The sequence below is a fragment of the Trypanosoma brucei genome, chromosome 4 (assembly GCF_000002445.2).
Source record: "Trypanosoma brucei brucei TREU927 chromosome 4, complete sequence".
NCBI lineage: Eukaryota > Euglenozoa > Kinetoplastea > Trypanosomatida > Trypanosomatidae > Trypanosoma > Trypanosoma brucei.
In genome coordinates, this window is record NC_007277.1 from 512,006 (window position 1) to 536,626 (window position 24,621).

Genomic DNA, 24,621 nt, shown 5'->3' on the forward strand with positions numbered 1-24,621 from the left:
AACTCCGGCATTTTCACTTATTTTACCTTATAATGTTTTACACCCACTTAAGTAAATAAATCTGCGAAAATAAAAATAAAGTATGAGCGAAATAGATGACAAAGGAACCATAGGAAAGAAGGGACACGGCAAAACCATCAACTCTACCACCAACACTGCCAAGCGTTGCACGACAACTACCACAGAGCTCGTCTCTTAACTTCAATCGCTTCTATCCTGCGCTTCCTTTCTTGCCTGTGTTTTGTTGGTGGAAAACCAAACCTGACGGCGAGCATAGACTCCGCTTCATCCTCGTAAGCAGTTTTGTCGGCCTTTCTTCCTTCCGTTTTTACTTTCTCCTTTTGACCTTCTTACATTCACAACCCGTTAGGTCTGTAGATAAGCGTGTACTCGCGGCGTATGAGCGGTTCTCCACGGCCACCAACACAGTAAAGGGGTATGAGGGCCTCTCACTCTGATCCTTAGCTATCACCTTTTGTTCCTTTTGCACTTTTCCCTTCCTCACTGCTATATCCTGATGCTATGTTGTCCCACTTTGCCCCTTTACTTTTAATATATCCTTCTTTTCACTTCTTCTCCCTCCTCCTCACCTCCCTCCCTCATATAAGCTTCATGCTTTAACGAACATCAAAGACCACATATATCTCCCTTTGCTGCACTTCAAACAAATCGATTCTGATGCCTTACTCCTCATTGCCACCACCCCGTCGGTCGTTGCCACCACGGCCACGACCACCACGGCTGCCACCTCGCCCAGCACCGCGACCGCCGCGGCCACCACGCCGACGCTCCACGGGGTCCCGTTCCTCTTCCTCCTTCACCTCAGACTCGGGGAGCGGGGCCTGGTAACCAATGTGGTTCACATCCAGCGGCTTCAACGACAGCGTAATAAGAATCGTTGAAACTTTCCGCTCCACCTCCATCTTGTCCTTCTTCTCACCAATCCCTTCATACTCGTCGTGGATAACTTCAGACGAGATTTCGGTCGTCTGATGAAGGCCAGCCACACGGCGCTTCAGCACTTCCGCGACGCCGACCGCGCTGCGGATAGCAGCACCCATAGCACTGATCTTCACGGAGTCATACTTCGGTTTCCCCTCCTCACCACGTAGGAGCGCTAACGCATACGTGATGTAACCACGGCTTCCAGGCCTCGCAGTCACACGGATCTCATTCTCAGCACCCTGGCCCTTTTCCTTAGCACCCTCGTTTTTGCGAACACGGCGGTACTCGTCACGTGGCGGATATGAAGGCATCGTCAGCTTGTGCTTGAAAATACAAGTTTATGTTGGTAAGTCCTCGGCAGAAAAAATCCTAGGTCCCAAAACGTGAGACGCACGAACACCGGTGACAACAAACAGATAAACAGCAATGTTGACGTGACAATAAGAGGCATAAAAGCAGCGGAACGAAGAATAAAGAGCGGTCGCTTCGACGGAAGGGAACCCTTGCAGGTGCAAATTGACAATGATAGCGGCACTCGAAAAATATGCCGTATTAACAACACATGGACGAAGAAAAAAAAGTAAGCATATTTACTTATAATAACCAGCTACAGCTAAATAAAGCGGAAAGGCTGATTGCGAAAGAACTTGGTAACATTGGACCCGTCCTCAAAAAAAAAGGTAAAAAGGTATCATTTGTGTTACATACACATACAAGAGGTACTTGTGCTGATTCCCATTACATCTCACGCACCTCTCGCTGTCGGTCAACGCGAAAGCACAATGCTTCGTTCCCTTTCTTCCTTCCCATTTGTGTCCCTTTTCTTTTCTTCGTTTTCCACCTTGGTCTCCCATTCTCGTCTCATTATTCCCTTTTGACGTGCTGTTGCACCACGTAAACAACAAGTGCAACGCCGAAACGCTCTATTGTGCTCACTCCCACCTTCCTCCTCGTTACACGGGCAGTAAGTGGGTTGTCGCTGTGGTCTCACGAATACACTGACCGATGGAAGGGTGTGAATACCGGCAAGAAAAATAAAAATAAGAGGTACAACACCGATTAGCCAACGGAAAAGGCGAAGTAAGGGAAAAAGAGGGGGAAAGCAGCACAATCGTACGAGGTAATGACTCCTGCGGAGTGTGCCTGGGACCTGCCTATCCACGCATAACATCGCCTCTCCTAACCATATGAGAGTCTTGCACACACGTCAGACGCACACAAGAGAGCATTCTGTACCGACACTCCAAGTCGTCACCAATAAACACAACAGTAACTGAATACGTGGCCTGTTGGCACCCCATCTCCCTCTACACCACAGTATCGTCGGCCGAAAATAATAAGTTCTCGAGGGCCCTCTCTCAAAATGATACATGTTAACTCTCCTCACATTTATCAATCTCTTTTTTCTTTTACTATTCAAGTAAATCATTCATTCTCTAGACAACCTTATTCTGGACAGCATTGGAAGTGTCAAAGCGCAGCAACATTCCACCCCTCCCCCCGTTTTTGGCACCGCCCGTCACTCAAAACACCATTGGGCGCGAGAGTTACGGAGCAGAAGGCAACCTCGCCGATTGTTCATTCATAAGAGAGAGCTGACGCTCAAACGCCCGTTTGTTCAACGTTCGCAACGATGTCATCAATTCCTCTAGGGCTTGCTGATGGGTCTCCATCCACTCCTTCTGCTCAACAAAAGACTGCAAGCGCGAGTCCAGCAGCGCCAGCGTCATCTTTACAGAAGCTCTCGATTTCTCTGAACAGGCCGCCGCATTATCTAACTCCGTAATTAGCGGAGGAACCTCGTCGTCCCGTGTACCCCAGAACACACGCTGCAATGTCAAAGAGACGGTACGGAACGTCTGCCTGACGCGCTGGCTCTCCGCCTCATTCTCATTGAGGATGTCCCGCTCGTTTATGGTCTCCTTCTCGGAGACTTTTATGAAAGATGCATGCTCTTCCCGCAGTATTGTGAGACGGTCTTGGAGCGTCCTAATGATATTCTCCAGTGCTGCTTCGTACTGTTTTACAATTGTCTCATTCGTCTTCTCCCCCCTCACGCCACTGGCACCGCGGCGTGCACGTGACTCTTCTTGCCGCTTCTGATGATCCTCAGCGAGTTTTGTGTCCCAGAACGACTGTAGCTGCTGCTTGAGCGCAAGTGTGTTATTCTCATAAATAACTGCATCAGATTGCCGAGCCTCTTCAGAGAGCTTTAGAGCCTCCGACAGCTTCTGGATTTCACTCCGCGCTTCCGTTTCCGATTCCTGAGTCTTCTCGAGCACTATTGCCATCTCTTCCATCCGCCCCATAAGCTTTGCAAATTCCTCCGCCCGATCAGGGTCGGCATTTGACATCGGTGAGCGACCGGCATGGGGCACATCGCCGTTAGTAGCTTCGTTCTTGGTGCGCAGTTTGGCGCGCAAGTTCTCGATAACAACGTCCTTCTCCAGGAGCTGTTCCTCAAACTCACGCTCCTTCGCCTCCATCTCCTTCTTATTTTCCTGAATAATCGCGGCCACGAGTTCGCTGTTACGGTGGGCAAGTTTTTCATTGCGCGCCCGCTCCCGCTTTATGGCCTCAATGGCCTTCTTCCGTTCCTCTTCAAGAGAGTTCTTCTGCTCCGTCATCTGCTGCAGTAATGCCTCAAGATCATTGTTGATACCAACCAACTCCCGCTCCCTCTCATCAACCTTCTCCTGCAAATCTTTAAGCGCCTTCTCATGATCGCGAATCAGTTTCTCTATCCGCTTATCATTCTCATCCTTCAATCTGGCGATCATCGCCTTGGTTTCTGCCTCCAGTTCTGCATTGCGCTTGAGTAACGCATCAACACCGTCAGGTGGTGCATCACGATTTGCATAGAGGCGCATCACCTCGCGAAACGGGTACAAATCAACACGCTGCTGAATTTCTTCCTCGTCAATATCCGCGTCGTGAGTGACGTGAAATGTGACGTACAAACTGCCAAGTCGAAGCTCCCGCAGTGCGACATTTTCCAACGGCACATCACATGCAGCAGCGGCATCCTTCACAAACACGTCACAGAGTGCCACCATGTGGTTGTCAAGCACACACTTCCATCCGTCGCCGTCGAAACGCCTCGTGTGCTGTGTTGTAATCATTTCCACGGACGACAATGAGGTCGACGAAGACATTCCTTCAACCAGATCACTCGTGTTAGACGGAACCGCGTCAGACGCCACATCCACGGGTTGCGCTTGCTTCACAAGCTGCAAGTAACCGCCCACCTGAGGGCTACCCACAATTTCGGAAGACCATGCCACCTCCACTCCAACAGAAGCCTCCATGACTCTCCGGTAAGCTGACGTTGATAAAATGAATGCCCTTAGCTCGCTCTCTGTACGTATATATATATATCCTCTCACCTCCCTTCAGAGCACCTTTGAAACAAATACGCCAATGACAACAAACAACTGCCAACGAAAGATTTGAATGCACCTACAAAATGAGGTTACTCTAATATGACCAATAGGGTTACTGGGTGCTCATCGAAAAAAAAAAGCAGAGGAGTGTTAAACATACATATACACCTTTTTCAAATGACTACAAAGTGCAAAGGTATCTGACAACTTCTCCCGACCAGCGTGGTATTATTATTATTATTTAAAAGCGCAAGAATTTGGGCGTACTACCACAATATGTCGCACTCAGCATGCCCTGTGAACATATGTAATACGACAAAAGCACAAGCCATCACATGCCGCATCAACGGGGCGAAAAACCGAGTGCACAAACGCAATCAATCACCCGATCAGTCCACCGTTTTTCAGGTGCCCCCCCCCCAAAAAACCACCTCATCACCAGAAGCATCAGAGACAGGAGGAAAGGCATATATTACGCCTTCCAATAGCACTAAAATGCTGCCACCGCAGAATAGAGGCAGTTTGACCATACTGTTCCACTGGAGATTCAGTGGTAAACCGCCACGAACTGATTTTGAAAGAAAAAACAAGCATTCGAACCCTTCCCCGACACCTACGTTAACAAATATAAGAGTAACGGAAAAACAGAAGAGTGCAACAGTGATAAGAAACACAATGCGCCACACCACCGTCAGATATTAGAAATGGCAAATTACACAGAAGTAAATGTTGATTCACTGAATAACAAAAAAAGGCTTCATACAGCAAAAACGTACATTGCAACGAAACACTGCACTTAAGTAAAAATAAAGGAACATCACCATACATCCAATAGAAAAAAATGTAAGTAGCAATAATACGTATTTAAAAATGTCAAAATTGTCAGCAACAAAGATGCTTACACGAACAGAAAAAAAAAGACTACGCCTCATTTCCACGCAGTTCTTCACGAAGAGCTTTAACCTCATCCTCTAGTCTCTTTATAACTAAGTCATTACACTTTCTCAGCTCCTCTTGAGACTCCACATAATACTTCATCGTCTCCTCCTGAACCCTTATAGACTCTCTCAGCTTTAGCACCCTCTTGGCCAGGACAGAACAAAGATGGCAATCATTAACATCGGACAGACTTGAAAGAAGAGAAGAACCTTCAAAAGCATCACCACTTCCACCACGATACGAAACACACAAAGACCCACAATCATCATTTATTTTGGACACAACAGCATCATCTTCTTCACAACGAGAAGCGGCAAGAGCCGAAGAAAGAGGAAAGCCAACTTCCTCCTTCACCTTAAGTGGGGGCACACAGGTACCCGCATCACCACCAGCACCCTCCGTGGCACCCCTTCGGTCGAGGTCAACTCCACCACCAAACAGGGAATTACTGCCATCCACAGGGCAAAGAACATTACTAGAAATCGCACCTCCAACGTTACCAGATTTTAAAAACACCACATCATGATCATCGGAAACGACTCGACAACCCATAACTCTAAGAGCATCAGCAACACAATGACCAACTGTTTTTTCACAAAGAAAAGCACTATCCTTAGAAACCTTAACATTCATATTATCCACAGTAGAATACGCAAAATCATTCACAGCACTCCCACAAACATTGGTACATTGCAGAGCTTCATACTTTTCATTCAAAGCCCGTAATGATTTAAGTTCATCCTCCATGGCAGAATTCGAACGCCTCGCAGCTTCATACTGTTCATTCAAGGACCGTAATGATTTAAGTTCATCCTCCATTGCAGTATTACTACGTTGTAGAGTTTCATACTGTTCATTCAAAGCTCGCAATGATTTAAGTTCATCCTCCATGTCAGAATTCGAACGTCTCGCAGCTTCATACTGTTCATTCAAAGCTCGCAATGATTTAAGTTCATCCTCCATGGCAGAATTCGAACGCCTCGCAGCTTCATACTGTTCATTCAAGGACCGTAATGATTTAAGTTCATCCTCCATGGCAGTATTACTACGTTGTAGAGTTTCATACTGTTCATTCAAAGCTCGCAATGATTTAAGTTCATCCTCCATGTCAGAATTCGAACGTCTCACAGCTTCATACTGTTCATTCGCAGCTCGCAATGAATCAAGTTCTTCCTCCATGGCAGCATTGGTACGTTGCAGAGTTTCATACTGTTCATTCAAAGCTCGCAATGAATCAAGTTCTTCCTCCATGGCAGCATTGGTACGTTGAAGAGTTTCATACTGTTCATTCAAAGCTCGCAATGAATCAAGTTCATCCTCCATGGCAGCATTGGTACGTTGCAGAGTTTCATACTGTTCATTCAAAGCTCGCAATGAATCAAGTTCATCTTCCATGGCAGCATTGGTACGTTGCAGAGTTTCATACTGTTCATTCAAAGCTCGCAATGAATCAAGTTCATCTTCCATGGCAGCATTTAAATGCCGAAGTTCCTCAAGCTCCTCATTCACGGCCTTCTCTTCTTTAGATTGCTCTCTTATACCCTCATCAAGTTCCTCAAGTCGGCTGAGATGTCGTTGAAGTGTTGATTCTTCTGTGGTTTCATGAGCTCCGCCAGCGGTGCCGCTATTGTTAGCAGGCTTTTTATACTCCTCCATGACGCAATTGATTATTTCCCTTGATTTCTCCTTGATAAATTCGCAACGATATTCTGCCACTTCCTTGAGTCGTTCAATCTCCTTTAACTTCCTCTCTAGGTTGAGAATCTGCCCGGTCATTGTACTTATAACGTTCCCACTTTCATTGCATTCCCTCTTAAATTCCCTATAGACGTTCAAGATATCTAGATCCTCAGCAACAACATCTCGCAATGAATCAAGTTCTTCCTCCATGGCAGCATTAGTACGCTGCAGAGTTTCATACTGTTCATTCACAGCTCGCAATGAATCAAGTTCATCCTCCATAGCAGCATTAGTACGTTGCAGAGTTTCATACTGTTCATTCAAAGCTCGCAATGAATCAAGTTCTTCCTCCATGGCAGCATTGGCACGCTGCAGAGTTTCATACTGTTCATTCAAAGCTCGCAATGAATCAAGTTCTTCCTCCATGGCAGCATTAGTACGTTGCAGAGTTTCATACTCAGCAACAACATCTCGCAATGAATCGAGTTCATCCTCCATGGCAGCATTGGTACGTTGCAGAGTTTCATACTGTTCATTCACAGCTCGCAATGAATCAAGTTCATCCTCCATGGCAGCATTGGTACGTTGCAGAGTTTCATACTGTTCATTCAAAGCTCGCAATGAATCAAGTTCTTCCTCCATGGCAGCATTGGCACGCTGCAGAGTTTCATACTGTTCATTCACAGCTCGCAATGAATCAAGTTCATCCTCCATAGCAGCATTAGTACGTTGCAGAGTTTCATACTGTTCATTCACAGCTCGCAATGAATCAAGTTCATCTTCCATGGCAGCATTGGTACGTTGCAGAGTTTCATACTGTTCATTCACAGCTCGCAATGAATCAAGTTCATCCTCCATGGCAGCATTGGTACGTTGCAGAGTTTCATACTGTTCATTCAAAGCTCGCAATGAATCAAGTTCATCTTCCATGGCAGCATTAGTACGCTGCAGAGTTTCATACTGTTCATTCACAGCTCGCAATGAATCAAGTTCATCTTCCATGGCAGCATTGGCACGCTGCAGAGTTTCATACTGTTCATTCAAAGCTCGCAATGAATCAAGTTCATCCCCCATGGCAGCATTTAAATGCCGAAGTTCCTCAAGCTCCTCATTCACGGCCTTCTCTTCTTTAGATTGCTCTCTTATACCCTCATCAAGTTCCTCAAGTCGGCTGAGATGTCGTTGAAGTGTTGATTCTTCTGTGGTTTCATGAGCTCCGCCAGCGGTGCCGCTATTGTTAGCAGGCTTTTTATACTCCTCCATGACGCAATTGATTATTTCCCTTGATTTCTCCTTGATAAATTCGCAACGATATTCTGCCACTTCCTTGAGTCGTTCAATCTCCTTTAACTTCCTCTCTAGGTTGAGAATCTGCCCGGTCATTGTACTTATAACGTTCCCACTTTCATTGCATTCCCTCTTAAATTCCCTATAGACGTTCAAGATATCTAGATCCTCAGCAACAACATCTCGCAATGAATCGAGTTCTTCCTCCATGGCAGCATTAGTACGCTGCAGAGTTTCATACTGTTCATTCACAGCTCGCAATGAATCAAGTTCATCCTCCATAGCAGCATTAGTACGTTGCAGAGTTTCATACTGTTCATTCAAAGCTCGCAATGAATCAAGTTCATCCTCCATGGCAGCATTGGCACGCTGCAGAGTTTCATACTGTTCATTCAAAGCTCGCAATGAATCAAGTTCTTCCTCCATGGCAGCATTAGTACGTTGCAGAGTTTCATACTGTTCATTCAAAGCTCGCAATGAATCAAGTTCTTCCTCCATGGCAGCATGAGTACGTTGCAGAGTTTCATACTGTTCATTCAAAGCTCGCAATGAATCAAGTTCTTCCTCCATGGCAGCATGAGTACGTTGCAGAGTTTCATACTGTTCATTCAAAGCTCGCAATGAATCAAGTTCATCCTCCATAGCAGCGTTGGCACGCTGCAGAGTTTCATACTGTTCATTCACAGCTCGCAATGAATCAAGTTCATCTTCCATGGCAGCATTGGTACGTTGCAGAGTTTCATACTGTTCATTCACAGCTCGCAATGAATCAAGTTCATCCTCCATGGCAGCATTGGTACGTTGCAGAGTTTCATACTGTTCATTCACAGCTCGTAATGAATCAAGTTCATCTTCCATGGCAGCATTGGTACGTTGCAGAGTTTCATACTGTTCATTCAAAGCTCGCAATGAATCAAGTTCATCTTCCATGGCAGCATTTAAATGCCGAAGTTCCTCAAGCTCCTCATTCACGGCCTTCTCTTCTTTAGATTGCTCTCTTATACCCTCATCAAGTTCCTCAAGTCGGCTGAGATGTCGTTGAAGTGTTGATTCTTCTGTGGTTTCATGAGCTCCGCCAGCGGTGCCGCTATTGTTAGCAGGCTTTTTATACTCCTCCATGACGCAATTGATTATTTCCCTTGATTTCTCCTTGATAAATTCGCAACGATATTCTGCCACTTCCTTGAGTCGTTCAATCTCCTTTAACTTCCTCTCTAGGTTGAGAATCTGCCCGGTCATTGTACTTATAACGTTCCCACTTTCATTGCATTCCCTCTTAAATTCCCTATAGACGTTCAAGATATCTAGATCCTCAGCAACAACATCTCGCAATGAATCGAGTTCTTCCTCCATGGCAGCATTAGTACGCTGCAGAGTTTCATACTGTTCATTCACAGCTCGCAATGAATCAAGTTCATCCTCCATAGCAGCATTAGTACGTTGCAGAGTTTCATACTGTTCATTCAAAGCTCGCAATGAATCAAGTTCATCCTCCATGGCAGCATTGGCACGCTGCAGAGTTTCATACTGTTCATTCAAAGCTCGCAATGAATCAAGTTCTTCCTCCATGGCAGCATTAGTACGTTGCAGAGTTTCATACTGTTCATTCAAAGCTCGCAATGAATCAAGTTCTTCCTCCATGGCAGCATTAGTACGTTGCAGAGTTTCATACTGTTCATTCAAAGCTCGCAATGAATCAAGTTCTTCCTCCATGGCAGCATGAGTACGTTGCAGAGTTTCATACTGTTCATTCAAAGCTCGCAATGAATCAAGTTCTTCCTCCATGGCAGCATGAGTACGTTGCAGAGTTTCATACTGTTCATTCAAAGCTCGCAATGAATCAAGTTCTTCCTCCATGGCAGCATTAGTACGTTGCAGAGTTTCATACTGTTCATTCAAAGCTCGCAATGAATCAAGTTCATCCTCCATAGCAGCGTTGGCACGCTGCAGAGTTTCATACTGTTCATTCACAGCTCGCAATGAATCAAGTTCATCTTCCATGGCAGCATTGGTACGTTGCAGAGTTTCATACTGTTCATTCACAGCTCGCAATGAATCAAGTTCATCCTCCATGGCAGCATTGGTACGTTGCAGAGTTTCATACTGTTCATTCACAGCTCGTAATGAATCAAGTTCATCTTCCATGGCAGCATTGGTACGTTGCAGAGTTTCATACTGTTCATTCAAAGCTCGCAATGAATCAAGTTCATCTTCCATGGCAGCATTTAAATGCCGAAGTTCCTCAAGCTCCTCATTCACGGCCTTCTCTTCTTTAGATTGCTCTCTTATACCCTCATCAAGTTCCTCAAGTCGGCTGAGATGTCGTTGAAGTGTTGATTCTTCTGTGGTTTCATGAGCTCCGCCAGCGGTGCCGCTATTGTTAGCAGGCTTTTTATACTCCTCCATGACGCAATTGATTATTTCCCTTGATTTCTCCTTGATAAATTCGCAACGATATTCTGCCACTTCCTTGAGTCGTTCAATCTCCTTTAACTTCCTCTCTAGGTTGAGAATCTGCCCGGTCATTGTACTTATAACGTTCCCACTTTCATTGCATTCCCTCTTAAATTCCCTATAGACGTTCAAGATATCTAGATCCTCAGCAACAACATCTCGCAATGAATCGAGTTCTTCCTCCATGGCAGCATTAGTACGCTGCAGAGTTTCATACTGTTCATTCACAGCTCGCAATGAATCAAGTTCATCCTCCATAGCAGCATTAGTACGTTGCAGAGTTTCATACTGTTCATTCAAAGCTCGCAATGAATCAAGTTCATCCTCCATGGCAGCATTGGCACGCTGCAGAGTTTCATACTGTTCATTCAAAGCTCGCAATGAATCAAGTTCTTCCTCCATGGCAGCATTAGTACGTTGCAGAGTTTCATACTGTTCATTCAAAGCTCGCAATGAATCAAGTTCTTCCTCCATGGCAGCATTAGTACGTTGCAGAGTTTCATACTGTTCATTCAAAGCTCGCAATGAATCAAGTTCTTCCTCCATGGCAGCATGAGTACGTTGCAGAGTTTCATACTGTTCATTCAAAGCTCGCAATGAATCAAGTTCTTCCTCCATGGCAGCATGAGTACGTTGCAGAGTTTCATACTGTTCATTCAAAGCTCGCAATGAATCAAGTTCTTCCTCCATGGCAGCATTAGTACGTTGCAGAGTTTCATACTGTTCATTCAAAGCTCGCAATGAATCAAGTTCATCCTCCATAGCAGCGTTGGCACGCTGCAGAGTTTCATACTGTTCATTCACAGCTCGCAATGAATCAAGTTCATCTTCCATGGCAGCATTGGTACGTTGCAGAGTTTCATACTGTTCATTCACAGCTCGCAATGAATCAAGTTCATCCTCCATGGCAGCATTGGTACGTTGCAGAGTTTCATACTGTTCATTCACAGCTCGTAATGAATCAAGTTCATCTTCCATGGCAGCATTGGTACGTTGCAGAGTTTCATACTGTTCATTCAAAGCTCGCAATGAATCAAGTTCATCTTCCATGGCAGCATTTAAATGCCGAAGTTCCTCAAGCTCCTCATTCACGGCCTTCTCTTCTTTAGATTGCTCTCTTATACCCTCATCAAGTTCCTCAAGTCGGCTGAGATGTCGTTGAAGTGTTGATTCTTCTGTGGTTTCATGAGCTCCGCCAGCGGTGCCGCTATTGTTAGCAGGCTTTTTATACTCCTCCATGACGCAATTGATTATTTCCCTTGATTTCTCCTTGATAAATTCGCAACGATATTCTGCCACTTCCTTGAGTCGTTCAATCTCCTTTAACTTCCTCTCTAGGTTGAGAATCTGCCCGGTCATTGTACTTATAACGTTCCCACTTTCATTGCATTCCCTCTTAAATTCCCTATAGACGTTCAAGATATCTAGATCCTCAGCAACAACATCTCGCAATGAATCGAGTTCTTCCTCCATGGCAGCATTAGTACGCTGCAGAGTTTCATACTGTTCATTCACAGCTCGCAATGAATCAAGTTCATCTTCCATGGCAGCATTGGTACGTTGCAGAGTTTCATACTGTTCATTCAAAGCTCGCAATGAATCAAGTTCTTCCTCCATGGCAGCATTAGTACGTTGAAGAGTTTCATACTGTTCATTCGCAGCTCGCAATGAATCAAGTTCATCTTCCATGGCAGCATTGGTACGTTGCAGAGTTTCGTACTGTTCATTCGCAGCTCGCAATGAATCAAGTTCATCTTCCATGGCAGCATTAGTACGTTGCAGAGTTTCATACTGTTCATTCAAAGCTCGCAATGAATCAAGTTCTTCCTCCATGGCAGCATTAGTACGTTGAAGAGTTTCATACTGTTCATTCGCAGCTCGCAATGAATCAAGTTCTTCCTCCATGGCAGCATTGGTACGTTGCAGAGTTTCGTACTGTTCATTCACAGCTCGCAATGAATCAAGTTCTTCCTCCATGGCAGCATTAGTACGTTGCAGAGTTTCATACTGTTCATTCGCAGCTCGCAATGAATCAAGTTCTTCCTCCATGGCAGCATTAGTACGTTGCAGAGTTTCATACTGTTCATTCGCAGCTCGCAATGAATCAAGTTCTTCCTCCATGGCAGCATTGGCACGCTGCAGAGTTTCATACTGTTCATTCGCAGCTCGCAATGAATCAAGTTCATCTTCCATGGCAGCATTGGTACGTTGCAGAGTTTCATACTGTTCATTCAAAGCTCGCAATGAATCAAGTTCTTCCTCCATGGCAGCATTAGTACGTTGCAGAGTTTCATACTGTTCATTCAAAGCTCGCAGCGAATCAAGTTCATCCTCCATAGCAGCATTGGTACGTTGTAGAGCTTCATACTGTTCATTCACAGCTCGCAGCGAATCAAGTTCTTCCTCCATGGCAGCATTAGTACGTTGTAGAGTTTCATACTGTTCATTCACAGCTCGCAGCGAATCAAGTTCATCCTCCATAGCAGCATTGGTACGTTGTAGAGCTTCATACTGTTCATTCACAGCTCTCAGTGAATCAAGTTCTTCCTCCATGGCAGCATTGGTACGTTGTAGAGCTTCATACTGTTCATTCACAGCTCTCAGTGAATCAAGTTCTTCCTCCATGGCAGCATTAGTACGTTGTAGAGTTTCATACTGTTCATTCACAGCTCGCAATGAATCAAGTTCTTCCTCCATGGCAGCATTGGTACGTTGCAGAGTTTCATACTGTTCATTCACAGCTCTCAATGAATCAAGTTCATCCTCCATGGCAGCATTGGTACGTTGCAGAGTTTCATACTGTTCATTCAAAGCTCGCAATGAATCAAGTTCTTCCTCCATGGCAGCATTAGTACGTTGCAGAGTTTCATACTGTTCATTCAAAGCTCGCAGCGAATCAAGTTCATCCTCCATAGCAGCATTGGTACGTTGTAGAGCTTCATACTGTTCATTCACAGCTCGCAGCGAATCAAGTTCTTCCTCCATGGCAGCATTAGTACGTTGTAGAGTTTCATACTGTTCATTCACAGCTCGCAGCGAATCAAGTTCATCCTCCATAGCAGCATTGGTACGTTGTAGAGCTTCATACTGTTCATTCACAGCTCTCAGTGAATCAAGTTCTTCCTCCATGGCAGCATTGGTACGTTGTAGAGCTTCATACTGTTCATTCACAGCTCTCAGTGAATCAAGTTCTTCCTCCATGGCAGCATTAGTACGTTGTAGAGTTTCATACTGTTCATTCACAGCTCGCAATGAATCAAGTTCTTCCTCCATGGCAGCATTGGTACGTTGCAGAGTTTCATACTGTTCATTCACAGCTCTCAATGAATCAAGTTCATCCTCCATGGCAGCATTGGTACGTTGCAGAGTTTCATACTGTTCATTCACAGCTCGCAATGAATCAAGTTCATCCTCCATGGCAGCATGAGTACGTTGCAGAGTTTCATACTGTTCATTCACAGCTCGCAATGAATCAAGTTCATCCTCCATGGCAGCATTGGTACGTTGCAGAGTTTCATACTGTTCATTCAAAGCTCGTAATGAATCAAGTTCTTCCTCCATGGCAGCATTAGTACGTTGTAGAGTTTCATACTGTTCATTCACAGCTCGCAATGAATCAAGTTCATCCTCCATAGCAGCATTGGTACGTTGCAGAGTTTCATACTGTTCATTCAAAGCTCGTAATGAATCAAGTTCTTCCTCCATGGCAGCATTAGTACGTTGAAGAGTTTCATACTGTTCATTCGCAGCTCGTAACGAATCAAGTTCATCCTCCATGGCAGCATTGGTACGTTGCAGAGTTTCATACTGTTCCTTCAAAGCTCTCAGTGAATCAAGTTCATCCTCCATGGCAGCATTAGTACGTTGCAGAGTTTCATACTGTTCATTCGCAGCTCTCAGTGAATCAAGTTCATCCTCCATGGCAGCATTAGTACGTTGAAGAGTTTCATACTGTTCATTCAAAGCTCTCAGTGAATCAAGTTCATCCTCCATGGCAGCATGAGTACGTTGAAGAGTTTCATACTGTTCATTCGCAGCTCTCAGTGAATCAAGTTCTTCCTCCATGGCAGCATTAGTACGTTGAAGAGTTTCATACTGTTCATTCAAAGCTCGCAATGAATCAAGTTCATCTTCCATAACAGCATTAGTACGTTGCAGAGTTTCATACTGCTCATTCAAAGCTCTCAGTGAATCAAGTTCTTCCTCCATGGCAGCATTAGTACGTTGAAGAGTTTCATACTGTTCATTCGCAGCTCTCAGTGAATCAAGTTCTTCCTCCATGGCAGCATTAGTACGTTGTAGAGTTTCATACTGTTCATTCGCAGCTCTCAGTGAATCAAGTTCATTCTGTATTTTATCGTTTGTTGTTCTATCTTCTTTCAGTTGCTTTGGTGTAGCTTGCAGTGGTTGTTGTTCAATAGCTACTCTGGTGTCTTTATTGCTGTCTTCTTTATACTGTTCATTCAAAGCTCTCAGTGAATCGAGTTCATTTATTATATCTTCGTTGGTGCGGCGGAGATTTTCATATTGTTCATTCACAGCTCTCAGTGAATCAAGTTCTTCCTCCATGTTGGGGTCGAAGTGCCGCGTGCTTCTTCCTCTTTTTTTTAATGCCCGTAAATACTCGAGTTGAGCTTCTACTTCGGCATTCAGTTGCTGAAGTATTTTGTACTCTTCTGTGTATTTTCTTTTTTCTGCTATATCGCGTTCATCGTCAATAATCTTCTCTTTTGTGTTTTTTTCCTGTTTTTTCAGTATACGATGCGTAGGTTGATCTTTTTCGGCACTTATGTTTACATGCTGCAGAGTTTCACACTGTTCTTTGAAAGCTCGTAACAACTTAAGCTCATTCCCCATATCCTCATTTGTCCGTCTTGCTGCTTTAAGTTCCTTTTGAACGACCCACAGTGGTTGGTTGCCAACTCCAATATCAGCAGTGGTACGTTGCAGAGCTTCATACTGTTCATTCGCAGCTCGTAACGAATCAAGTTCATCCTCCATGGCAGCATTGGTACGTTGCATAGCTTCATACTGTTCATTCACAGCTCGCAATGAATCAAGTTCATCCTCCATAGCAGCATTGGTACGTTGCATAGCTTCATACTGTTCATTCACAGCTCTCAATGAATCAAGTTCATCCTCTATGGCAGCATTGGTACGTTGCATAGCTTCATACTGTTCATTCACAGCTCTCAATGAATCAAGTTCATCCTCTATGGCAGCATTGGTACGTTGCATAGCTTCATACTGTTCATTCACAGCTCGCAACGAATCAAGTTCATCCTCCATGGCAGCATTGGTACGTTGCAGAGTTTCATACTGTTCATTCACAGCTCGCAATGAATCAAGTTCATCCTCCATAGCAGCATTGGTACGTTGCATAGCTTCATACTGTTCATTCACAGCTCTCAATGAATCAAGTTCATCCTCCATGGCAGCATTGGTACGTTGCAGAGTTTCATACTGTTCATTCAAAGCTCGCAATGAATCAAGTTCTTCCTCCATGGCAGCATTAGTACGTTGCAGAGTTTCATACTGTTCATTCACAGCTCGTAATGAATCAAGTTCATCCTCTATGGCAGCATTGGTACGTTGCATAGCTTCATACTGTTCATTCACAGCTCTCAATGAATCAAGTTCATCCTCTATGGCAGCATTGGTACGTTGCGCGGTATCTTTGTTGACTGTGCTTTCAATGGAAATTATACGCTGTTGTTGTTGCTGAGACTGGCTCTCTACGTCAGCGGCAAACTCTGTACAACATTGAGTTGGGTTTGACTCCTTCGTTTTTTTTATTTTTGGGGATGGCTGTTGTTTTTTGCTTCTTTTATGTGGTGTTTGGTCGGCTTTATACTTTGTTAACTTGAGGTGCTCTCGGGCCTCCTTACTGTCCGCTTGTGTTTTGCGTACTTTATGTGTTTTATCCTTTTCCTCTCTGCTTATTTTTGTTGCTACTTCTTTTTTACTCTTTTTGTGATCAACTGCCGTTCGTGCGGTAAGCTTTTTTGTAGTGCGTGCCCCTTCTTCCCTATCGCTTGTGACTGAATTGCTGCTAATGTTTGCTGCTGATGGCAACCTCTTTAGTATTTCTCCCCCCTCGTTTGTGTATGTCTTGTCTTCATTTTCTTTGGGGAGGTGTGTGTCACTCTGGGAACGAGGGGAATCTGTGTGCTCTTGTGCTTCTGAAGAAATTATAGCTGTCCCCTTCCCTTTCTTCTTCGCTGCAGTTGCTTTGGTGGATGTCTTGGATAAACGTGACTGCTTACCGGTATCGTGATCCCCAGTAGCGTCGACATCCGTATTAGCTGCTGCCGTGTGTGTGTCTTTTGTATTTGTTACCCGACTGTGCGCTGACCGAGCCGCGTCGCTTTGCGAAAACCCGCACATCCCCTTGTCATCCTTTTCCTCATCAGCCGTAACAACCAGGGGGCCGTGCCGACCTGTGTGAATCGCTGCATTGGTGGACTTTCTTTCCTGATCGGGGACCATCCCGTGTCGGTCGTCCAATCCCTCCTCCATACTGTTTCTCTCCTCCAGGAACCGTTGGAGTTCGATTGTATGCTTGAAGCTCCCTTCAGAACAAGGAAGTTGGTTATGTTGCGTGGAAACATCCTCTCCTTGTGTAGCGACCAATAAACCTCCTTCATCGATAGCGTTTTGCAGCTTCTTTATTATTCCCTCCAACATATCATTGGTCCTTTGAAGCTCCTCAAGGGAATGGATCAACTCGCCCTGTCGCCTCGCAGACTCTTCCTCCGCCTTCTGAGCCTCTTCCAACTGGCCTCGGAGGACTTTGTTCTCTCTCTCACAAATAGCCAACTGTTGCAGAAGCGTTCTGTTTTCACTCCGAATGTTCTCCATTTCTGTTCGAAGTTCAGCCGCATCCTTCTCCACAACCTTTATTCGTTCGTCCTCGTCGACACTGTGCTGACCACGTTCTAACGAAGCGTCACTGCACGCTCCCACAACATCCGGCTTACTAGAAGACAAGCCCACCTTGTTTTTGGAATTCACATACTTGAGGCTGTCGGATTGCAACGTGATGTACCTCCACAGCTCTGACCGGTGAATTGTCGCTATTTTGGGGATGCTGCCTTCTATCAACGCTGTCGGGATGATAGAAGATCGAAGAATGGTTTTCTCTGGCATCGGTAGGTCATCGAGGGCGTTCCCCCCTTCAACCGCCGCAAGACGATCCTGAATATCCCTGATAGCAAGGACAATACGTTCCAGATGTTCTTGGGAAGATGCAGCTAGCGTAGTGGCTGCCACATGGTTATGATTCACGTAGTTTAGCTGAGCCTTCACCCATTGATGGAGTGGCCCCGCAGCACGTGACGCCACCGAAGCATCGTCGTCGCTGATATCGTTGCTCCTGCAGCGCTTGATGATCTCGTTTCGGCGCTCGGGAGGCAGCTTTGAAGGGTCAAAACTGAGGACACGTGCTATAAAGCCCGGTTGCCTGAGTTGTGCGCGCAGCTCAGCCCAAGTAGAGGTGGGTAAAGTGATACCCAATATAATGAGAATGTCATCCAATATTTTCCTTACAATGGGCGGTGGTGACACATATGACTGAAGCTCTCGGAAGCAAGCACCTTCGATTCCTTCAACCATGGTGTTAGCACGCTCAACTTGGATTCTCAACGATGCGATACGCTCCTCCTCAACGGCTGCTCTTCCATTCCGTAGTTGTTGGCGTAGTGCAAGCAGTTGCTCTTTATATGCGGTTGCCCTCTCATCCACGTCTTGTGAAGGGCTATTGTTTGCTACGGAAACACGAGCCACATAATCGGAAAGAAATGTTACATACCCCTTCTCGTAGCACCAAGAATCGTCTCTCAGCGTATCAAACGCAACTAAGTCACCGACAGAGACGACATCAGATTTCACTTGAGATAATACTGATTCATCAAACTCCAAGATCTCCATCGCAAAAAGTATGCGGCACTTTATCAGAAAAAAAAATGTTTATTTTAGCGGAGATCTCAGTACACCCCGCACCTGGTTCCGGTTGTGCTCTGCCCTATTTTAATTTACTATGGCCCTTTTTCTCTTATTGTCACCCTCTAAATCATACAACTTGCCTGGCCGTTCTCACTCCCAACGCCTTATTTTCACCCTTACAGGAGCCTCCTCCGCCTCGACTTTTCCTTTCTCCCTTGTGTCCTTCCCGCAACTCTTCCGGCAACCTAATGTTTTGGCTACCTGTGGACAAGAGTTCTCGAATGCCGAGTATATTTGACACACAAACTACAATCTCCAATGGTTATGCGTAAATATTGTCACAGTATACCTTAGCTCTTAAAATAAAAATCAAAGAAGATGGCAAGCGAACGTGAAGCGTTAAACAGCAACGTGATGCATCCATACCGAATATGCCAAGTTTTGTGCCAACAGCGCGGGTGATCCCACCACTGCAACTGACTCCACGGTCAAGGGTGGTGCAAATAAATCAGCTCAAAAGCCAACAAAGGGGTCAGTGAGGGTAAAGACAAGATATCTTTTCGTCCCAACACAAAATTAGACGTTAAATACCGGCCTCTTGGCAGTCATTTACAGGAAATAACGACTGTTAAGCAGTAATGACACAGTGCAGTCCATATTTTCAGTCCCAAGAAATAATCACATAACTCATTTGAGCACGCGCCCCCGTAACACCTAATTTTAAGTGAGCAGACCATCCATAACTAGTTAGTAGTAGCGCCCATATTATCCAATGGTAGTCGAGACAGGGTTGGAGGAGGGCGTCGCAAGACGAGGGAAAGCAGTTTAAAAAACGACATGCCATCCATGGTGACGAAGCAATCCCTCAACCCATCAAGCAATACCATGGAGAGCAAGAACAAAAGAAATTTTTAGCAGCGGACGAGCCAATAATTTGAGGCTTCGCCTCGTGGCGACAAGTGCCCAAACTGTACATAAAGCACGTGTCCATCATATCTTATTTAAGGAAACGGCAACACAAACCGCAAACAAAACAAAAGTAAAAACACAGAATATAAATGTACACGAGTTCCCCCCCCCCCGCTCCCCGGTAGAGTCCGTCGCTTGATTGGAATTCCCGGGTAGTGACGGTTGGGATCCCCAACAAAAGCAGCACACGACTCTCTCATTCGCACTATCTCAACACCGTGCCTGCACCATGGAGCATTATGTCCAAATACTCCACCGTGGCACTAACGCGTCCCGCCACTCATATAAAAACAAATGCAGCTGTGATACGCAGCGGTGACGATTCTCAACAGCACAGATGATGTATCGAGCCGCCGCGTTGTGCTTGAGTGATATTCCACAAGAGCTGTCCGCCCGCACGGATAATGTGGTACAAACGAACAAAAGAGGTAATGTACCTTGCATCTGAAAGAAGATATGGGGGATCACATGTCATCTACACCTTTTTCTTATACAAAACAGAATAGAGTGGAAGAGTACAAAACCAATGGAAAACAATGAAAAATTATCCATCTTTGCACATGGAAATAATAATTCTCAGTCGATTTGGATCGAGGTCCCCATACGTAGGGAAAGCATTGCTGGAAAGTAGTGGAGTTGTCTGGTGAGCCACGACATACATATCGTCAGTTAAACTGAATTTCGAGTAGCACCAATGCCATACTACCGATCTAGGAATTAATGTCCTGTTGCAAAATAAAAATAAAAAAGATGCACAAATAAACCTTCTTCTCTCCCTCCCATATATTAAAAGATGGCATAGAAAGATAAATTCGCTCTCCTTTTCGTTCGGTTCGAAGAACTAAGAGATCAAATGATAATTTGAACAAGAACATAAGTAGTCCTAACTCTAAACAATAAACAAATATATATATGTACCACAACCCCTCAAATTCTCTACTTTAAGAACGCATTATATATTAAAGGGTGGGAGCAAAAACTAAGGGGGGTTATCCCTGATTTTCCTTTCTCTAATGGGTATTCATAGCCATTAGAACATCAACGCAGTGGAGACTCTCTGGGCTGTTCATTTCCACCCTTTTTTGTAATTCTTTAAAGCGAATGTTATCTTCTTCTATTTGCGCCAAGGTTGGCGTGGATAGCATACCGAAGTCATCACTTTGTAAGGTGACCTCCACCTCCGCCGCCCGCCTTGCATCCCGTGTTCCTGGATTTTGAGCAACAATCGCGACGCGTTGACGAGGTACACCGCGGTGAAGGGTAGCCATGGTAAAAGCCGCGTCACCGACATGGTGCTCTCGTGAATTCCCCTTGGATTTGTAAAAAACGTGGAGTGTAATAACGTCTTCGTCAGGTTGAGCAAGATAAAAGTAAAAAGTCTCATTAAATCTTATAGCAGAGCTTAATTCCTTGACAGAGGTTTTGTACTTTTCCTTCACGGATTTTACCTTTATAACGACGTATCCAGGCTCAATAATCGGACGTCCGTTCTTCATTAAGTCCCTTAACTCAACAATCGTAACTGCGAGGTGGGCTCCGGCTGCAACGGCGTTCTTTTTTTTATCGGCTAGATGGGGAGACGCCGGCGGGTAGGCGAGTTGCTCCATAGATCGTCTCCGGGCACTGCGCCTGGTGCTTCTAGAATTTCTTCTTGATTGGTGGCGTTGACCCTCCTGTCGCTCATCTTTAATAGAAACAAGTTGCTTCCACAGTCCATCATTTGCCTCTCTCAAAGCGAACAGCTGATCATTTAATTCTTGAAGCTTCTTATCCCTCTTTTCTGCGACCTCGGACTGCTCCTTTTGTGCGAGGGCCTCTTCAAGTCTTCTCATTCTACTCTCAATCCCACTCCCCCTCATTGGTTCACCTTGAACAATGCCCAGACCGTCATTGGTCAGATGCCTCTTTAAAACGCTTAAAGATTCCTGAAGCTCATGTATTCTATTCTCCTTACTTTTGTTAGCATGCCGCAAGTCAACGATCTCATTACTAAGGCGATTCTTCTCTGACTGAAGAAGCTGCAAGCTATTTTGTCGCTGTTCCGTCTCTTTGTAAAAGTCTTGCAGTGACATACGCCTCATTTTCCTTTTCGCTTCATCTTCCTCCGACCATGCTGTCTCCAGGGATCGCATAAAATCCTCAGTCGAGTCCAACTTATCTTTCAAAAACTTATCAATGACAGTTGCTTCAGAAACTCCTCTCGTTCGGGGCCTCTGCTCATTTTCCCCATTTCCCAAATCATTGCTATCATGGGCCAACTCCCCCGCGGAATTATTCCTAGAGTTACGTAAAAGCAGACGCTGCTGAAGGGATTCGTTCTGCAAAAGTAGTTTGGCTATTTCCGCCTGATACTCACTCCTACTGGATTCACTCGCAGCCAGTTGCTCCTCATTCGCAGCTTTCAGAGAGGAAATTTGCCTTGTATACTCGAGCAATGAATCACGGAGTTGCTCATTCTCATCTAGAACCGCCTTCATTTCATGTACATCGTAGCACCTGGAGTCTTTTTCTCTGTTGATATTGTATCCTTTCTGCAAGGAAAGCTCCTTCTCTGTGGAAACAAGGGCAATTTCTAGCTCCTTCACACGCACCTCAAGATCGTTGTATTCCTCTTCGGCACGCGAGTTCCGAAGGTGAAGGTGTTCGATTTCCTTATGGAGCTCTTCATTTTCCCTCATAAGTAATTCATTCTTTCTGCTAATGTTACCATTGAGCACTTCGAGTGATTGGATCCGGCTCTCCCTTGAGGCATCACTATCATCAATTTCGCTCACTTTGTCGTCAACATCATCCACTGAGGGGTCGCCCAGGCGCAACTTATTCTTCATGCGGCCTGGTTTCCTCTCTTCCCGGAAGACGGTGACTTCGTGCTTGAAGGAATCCAACTGATGTTGTATTGCCCGGTAAACATCGCCCCCAGTTCCAATATTATTGCCTTGAAGTGTGCTTATCTCGACCCGTAACGCGGCCTCCATTTCCCGCCACTCACGCTCCTTCGCACGATAACGTTCCTCAGCAAGCTGTAGTTTCTCCTCGAGCTCGGCAATATCTTCCTTAAGAAGGGCCTGCTGAAGATGTTGATTGCTTCCACGGGTCTTCACGTCCCAGTTCTCTCTCTGTTGGGCAGTGCCATCGAATCGCTTTACGGACGCAAGCAGCTCTTCATAATCTTGAAGGTTTCGGGATCTTTCGTTTTCCCAAGTCTCTTTTGCAAGAAGCCATTGATGCTGCACTTCATGAAGTTGTTCCTCCAGCTCTGCGTTTCTTTTCTTTAGTAGTGACACTTGCAGGTCATTTTTTTCCTGTTGTTCATTTATATTTTTACATCTTTGGTCAAGGTGGCTTTCACGCTGTTGAGCCTTATTAAGTAACCCCCGAAGCTCATGAACTTCCGAACGCAGAGAACTGTTTTCTTCAATTAGTTTAACTGCTTCGGCTCTAAATGAAGTTCCTGATGTATCAGCAGTTTCCCCAGATTTCAACTTCATGAGTAAAGCGTTATTTTCTTCCTCAAGGACCCTCGCATTTCTGTTCGCAAGAATCAGCTTTCCTTCAACATCGCTCAGTTCCTTTAGCTGTTGTCGTAAGTCCCTGAGGCGAACCTCTTGCTCATACTCGTTGAGCTCCTTGGCGGCAAGTTGTTCCTTCAGACTGGCACAAAGATCACTGAGCTCATCTATTGATTGTCTGTCATCAAAGATAGGCTGCTGACCAAAATCAACCTGCTGCATTGTTAACCTTCTTGAATACTTCCTAATGTATTATTATTAACCTTCCGAAGACACAACAAAAAAACAGGGCAATTTTTTTTAAAAAGGGACTCTTTTTTCGCTCAACACTCCTGAATATAACTTTTTCAATATTTGATAAACAAAGGCTTTATCCTTTTTCAAATTAAAACGAATACACATAAATACCACACGCCTACATATGTTAAGACATAAATGAACAGCAGCGGATATGCTTGGGTAAAACGATAAAGACTTTTTACTACTATACAAAAATGAGCAAGCTCATCAAACAAGTCATACCCGAACGCCGATGAGCATTTCTCGGCTGTCAAACCGGTTACAAAAATAAGTTGAGAAGGTATTTAAAAATGAAATAAGCAAAATTTTGGCAGGTAGGACACAAAAATATAAGAGAAAATGCCTCCACACGTACGCGTGCATGCATCCACATCCGCGGCAAATAATAAAAAGAACAACGGGGGAAAAAGGTAGCAACACCCATCTATAACTAATAAACACCAAACAAATACTCTTAAATAGCAAATATTGTAACATCAAACGAAGCGATTACTCAATAAGCAACAATGCTTAAACAAATTCGCCAAATAGGTAAGTGCATTTATACTAATGTGACACTACAAAAAGCAAAAAAAAATGTACCAAGTTATGCCAAACACCTCTCAATGCGCTAAAAGCACCAAATTCCCACAAAGCAAGGAAACAGAGATGATAATAACAAATGCTACATTCAGTACTGTTTTTCGTATCCGCCAGCACAAGAAAGGCTTCACTGACAAAAATAATATACAACCACGGTAAATAAAGCAAAGGCTATATGTACAGAAGAACATCCACATCTTAGTATTTTCATGTGAAAAAAAATGCTTGCAACAGCCTAAAACAATCAGGGACGCCACGGCCCATAGTGATCATCAAAACATTCCTTAGTACCTAGACAACAGTCAAAGGTTCAAAACAAAGCCAACACGGCCACAGCATCAAATGGAACATGAATGGGTTTAAATGAATTAAACAGTAACAAAAATAAGAAGGTATATCTCCCCATATCCTAACCAAAAAAAAAGAAGTGTAAAAAAGAAAAAGTGATCACAAAGTTGATATGCAATAACCGTATGTTTCTCTACCCTAACAAACTCGAGGTAAAACTACGGCACAGTTCGTCCGCACATCCAACGAACAAAAGAAGTACAAAATAAGACCCCACATACCTCCGTAGCTCCCGATACCTAATACAAGAAATGCGTCAGAGTTTTTCTCCATTTGCTGTG

The 24,621-nt window shown here is 44.7% G+C and overlaps 5 protein-coding genes across 5 annotated transcripts, besides 3 other annotated features; all 5 read right to left on the bottom strand.

The window, feature by feature from the left end:
- Window positions 1–24,621: part of a sequence feature (sequence corresponds to BAC RPCI93-29M18) that runs on past both edges of the window.
- Window positions 684–1,256, bottom strand: Tb927.4.2040 (hypothetical protein, conserved; the record flags this gene model as incomplete). Its single annotated transcript, XM_839261.1, has 1 exon — window positions 684–1,256. One exon carries the CDS (start codon window positions 1,254–1,256, stop codon window positions 684–686), a length of 573 nt encoding a protein of 190 aa, XP_844354.1.
- Window positions 718–781: a microsatellite.
- On the bottom strand, window positions 1,712–2,116 carry Tb927.4.2050 (hypothetical protein; the record flags this gene model as incomplete). The annotated part of the gene is made up of 1 exon (XM_839262.1): window positions 1,712–2,116. The coding sequence occupies one exon, from the start codon at window positions 2,114–2,116 to the stop codon at window positions 1,712–1,714; it is 405 nt and encodes a 134-aa protein (XP_844355.1).
- Tb927.4.2060 (hypothetical protein, conserved) lies at window positions 2,493–4,253 on the bottom strand (the record flags this gene model as incomplete). The annotated part of the gene is made up of 1 exon (XM_839263.1): window positions 2,493–4,253. One exon carries the CDS (start codon window positions 4,251–4,253, stop codon window positions 2,493–2,495), a length of 1,761 nt encoding a protein of 586 aa, XP_844356.1.
- Window positions 4,555–4,575: a sequence feature (AT_rich).
- Window positions 5,250–18,617, bottom strand: Tb927.4.2070 (antigenic protein, putative; the record flags this gene model as incomplete). Its single annotated transcript, XM_839264.1, has 1 exon — window positions 5,250–18,617. The coding sequence occupies one exon, from the start codon at window positions 18,615–18,617 to the stop codon at window positions 5,250–5,252; it is 13,368 nt and encodes a 4,455-aa protein (XP_844357.1).
- Tb927.4.2080 (hypothetical protein, conserved) lies at window positions 20,612–23,332 on the bottom strand (the record flags this gene model as incomplete). The annotated part of the gene is made up of 1 exon (XM_839265.1): window positions 20,612–23,332. The coding sequence occupies one exon, from the start codon at window positions 23,330–23,332 to the stop codon at window positions 20,612–20,614; it is 2,721 nt and encodes a 906-aa protein (XP_844358.1).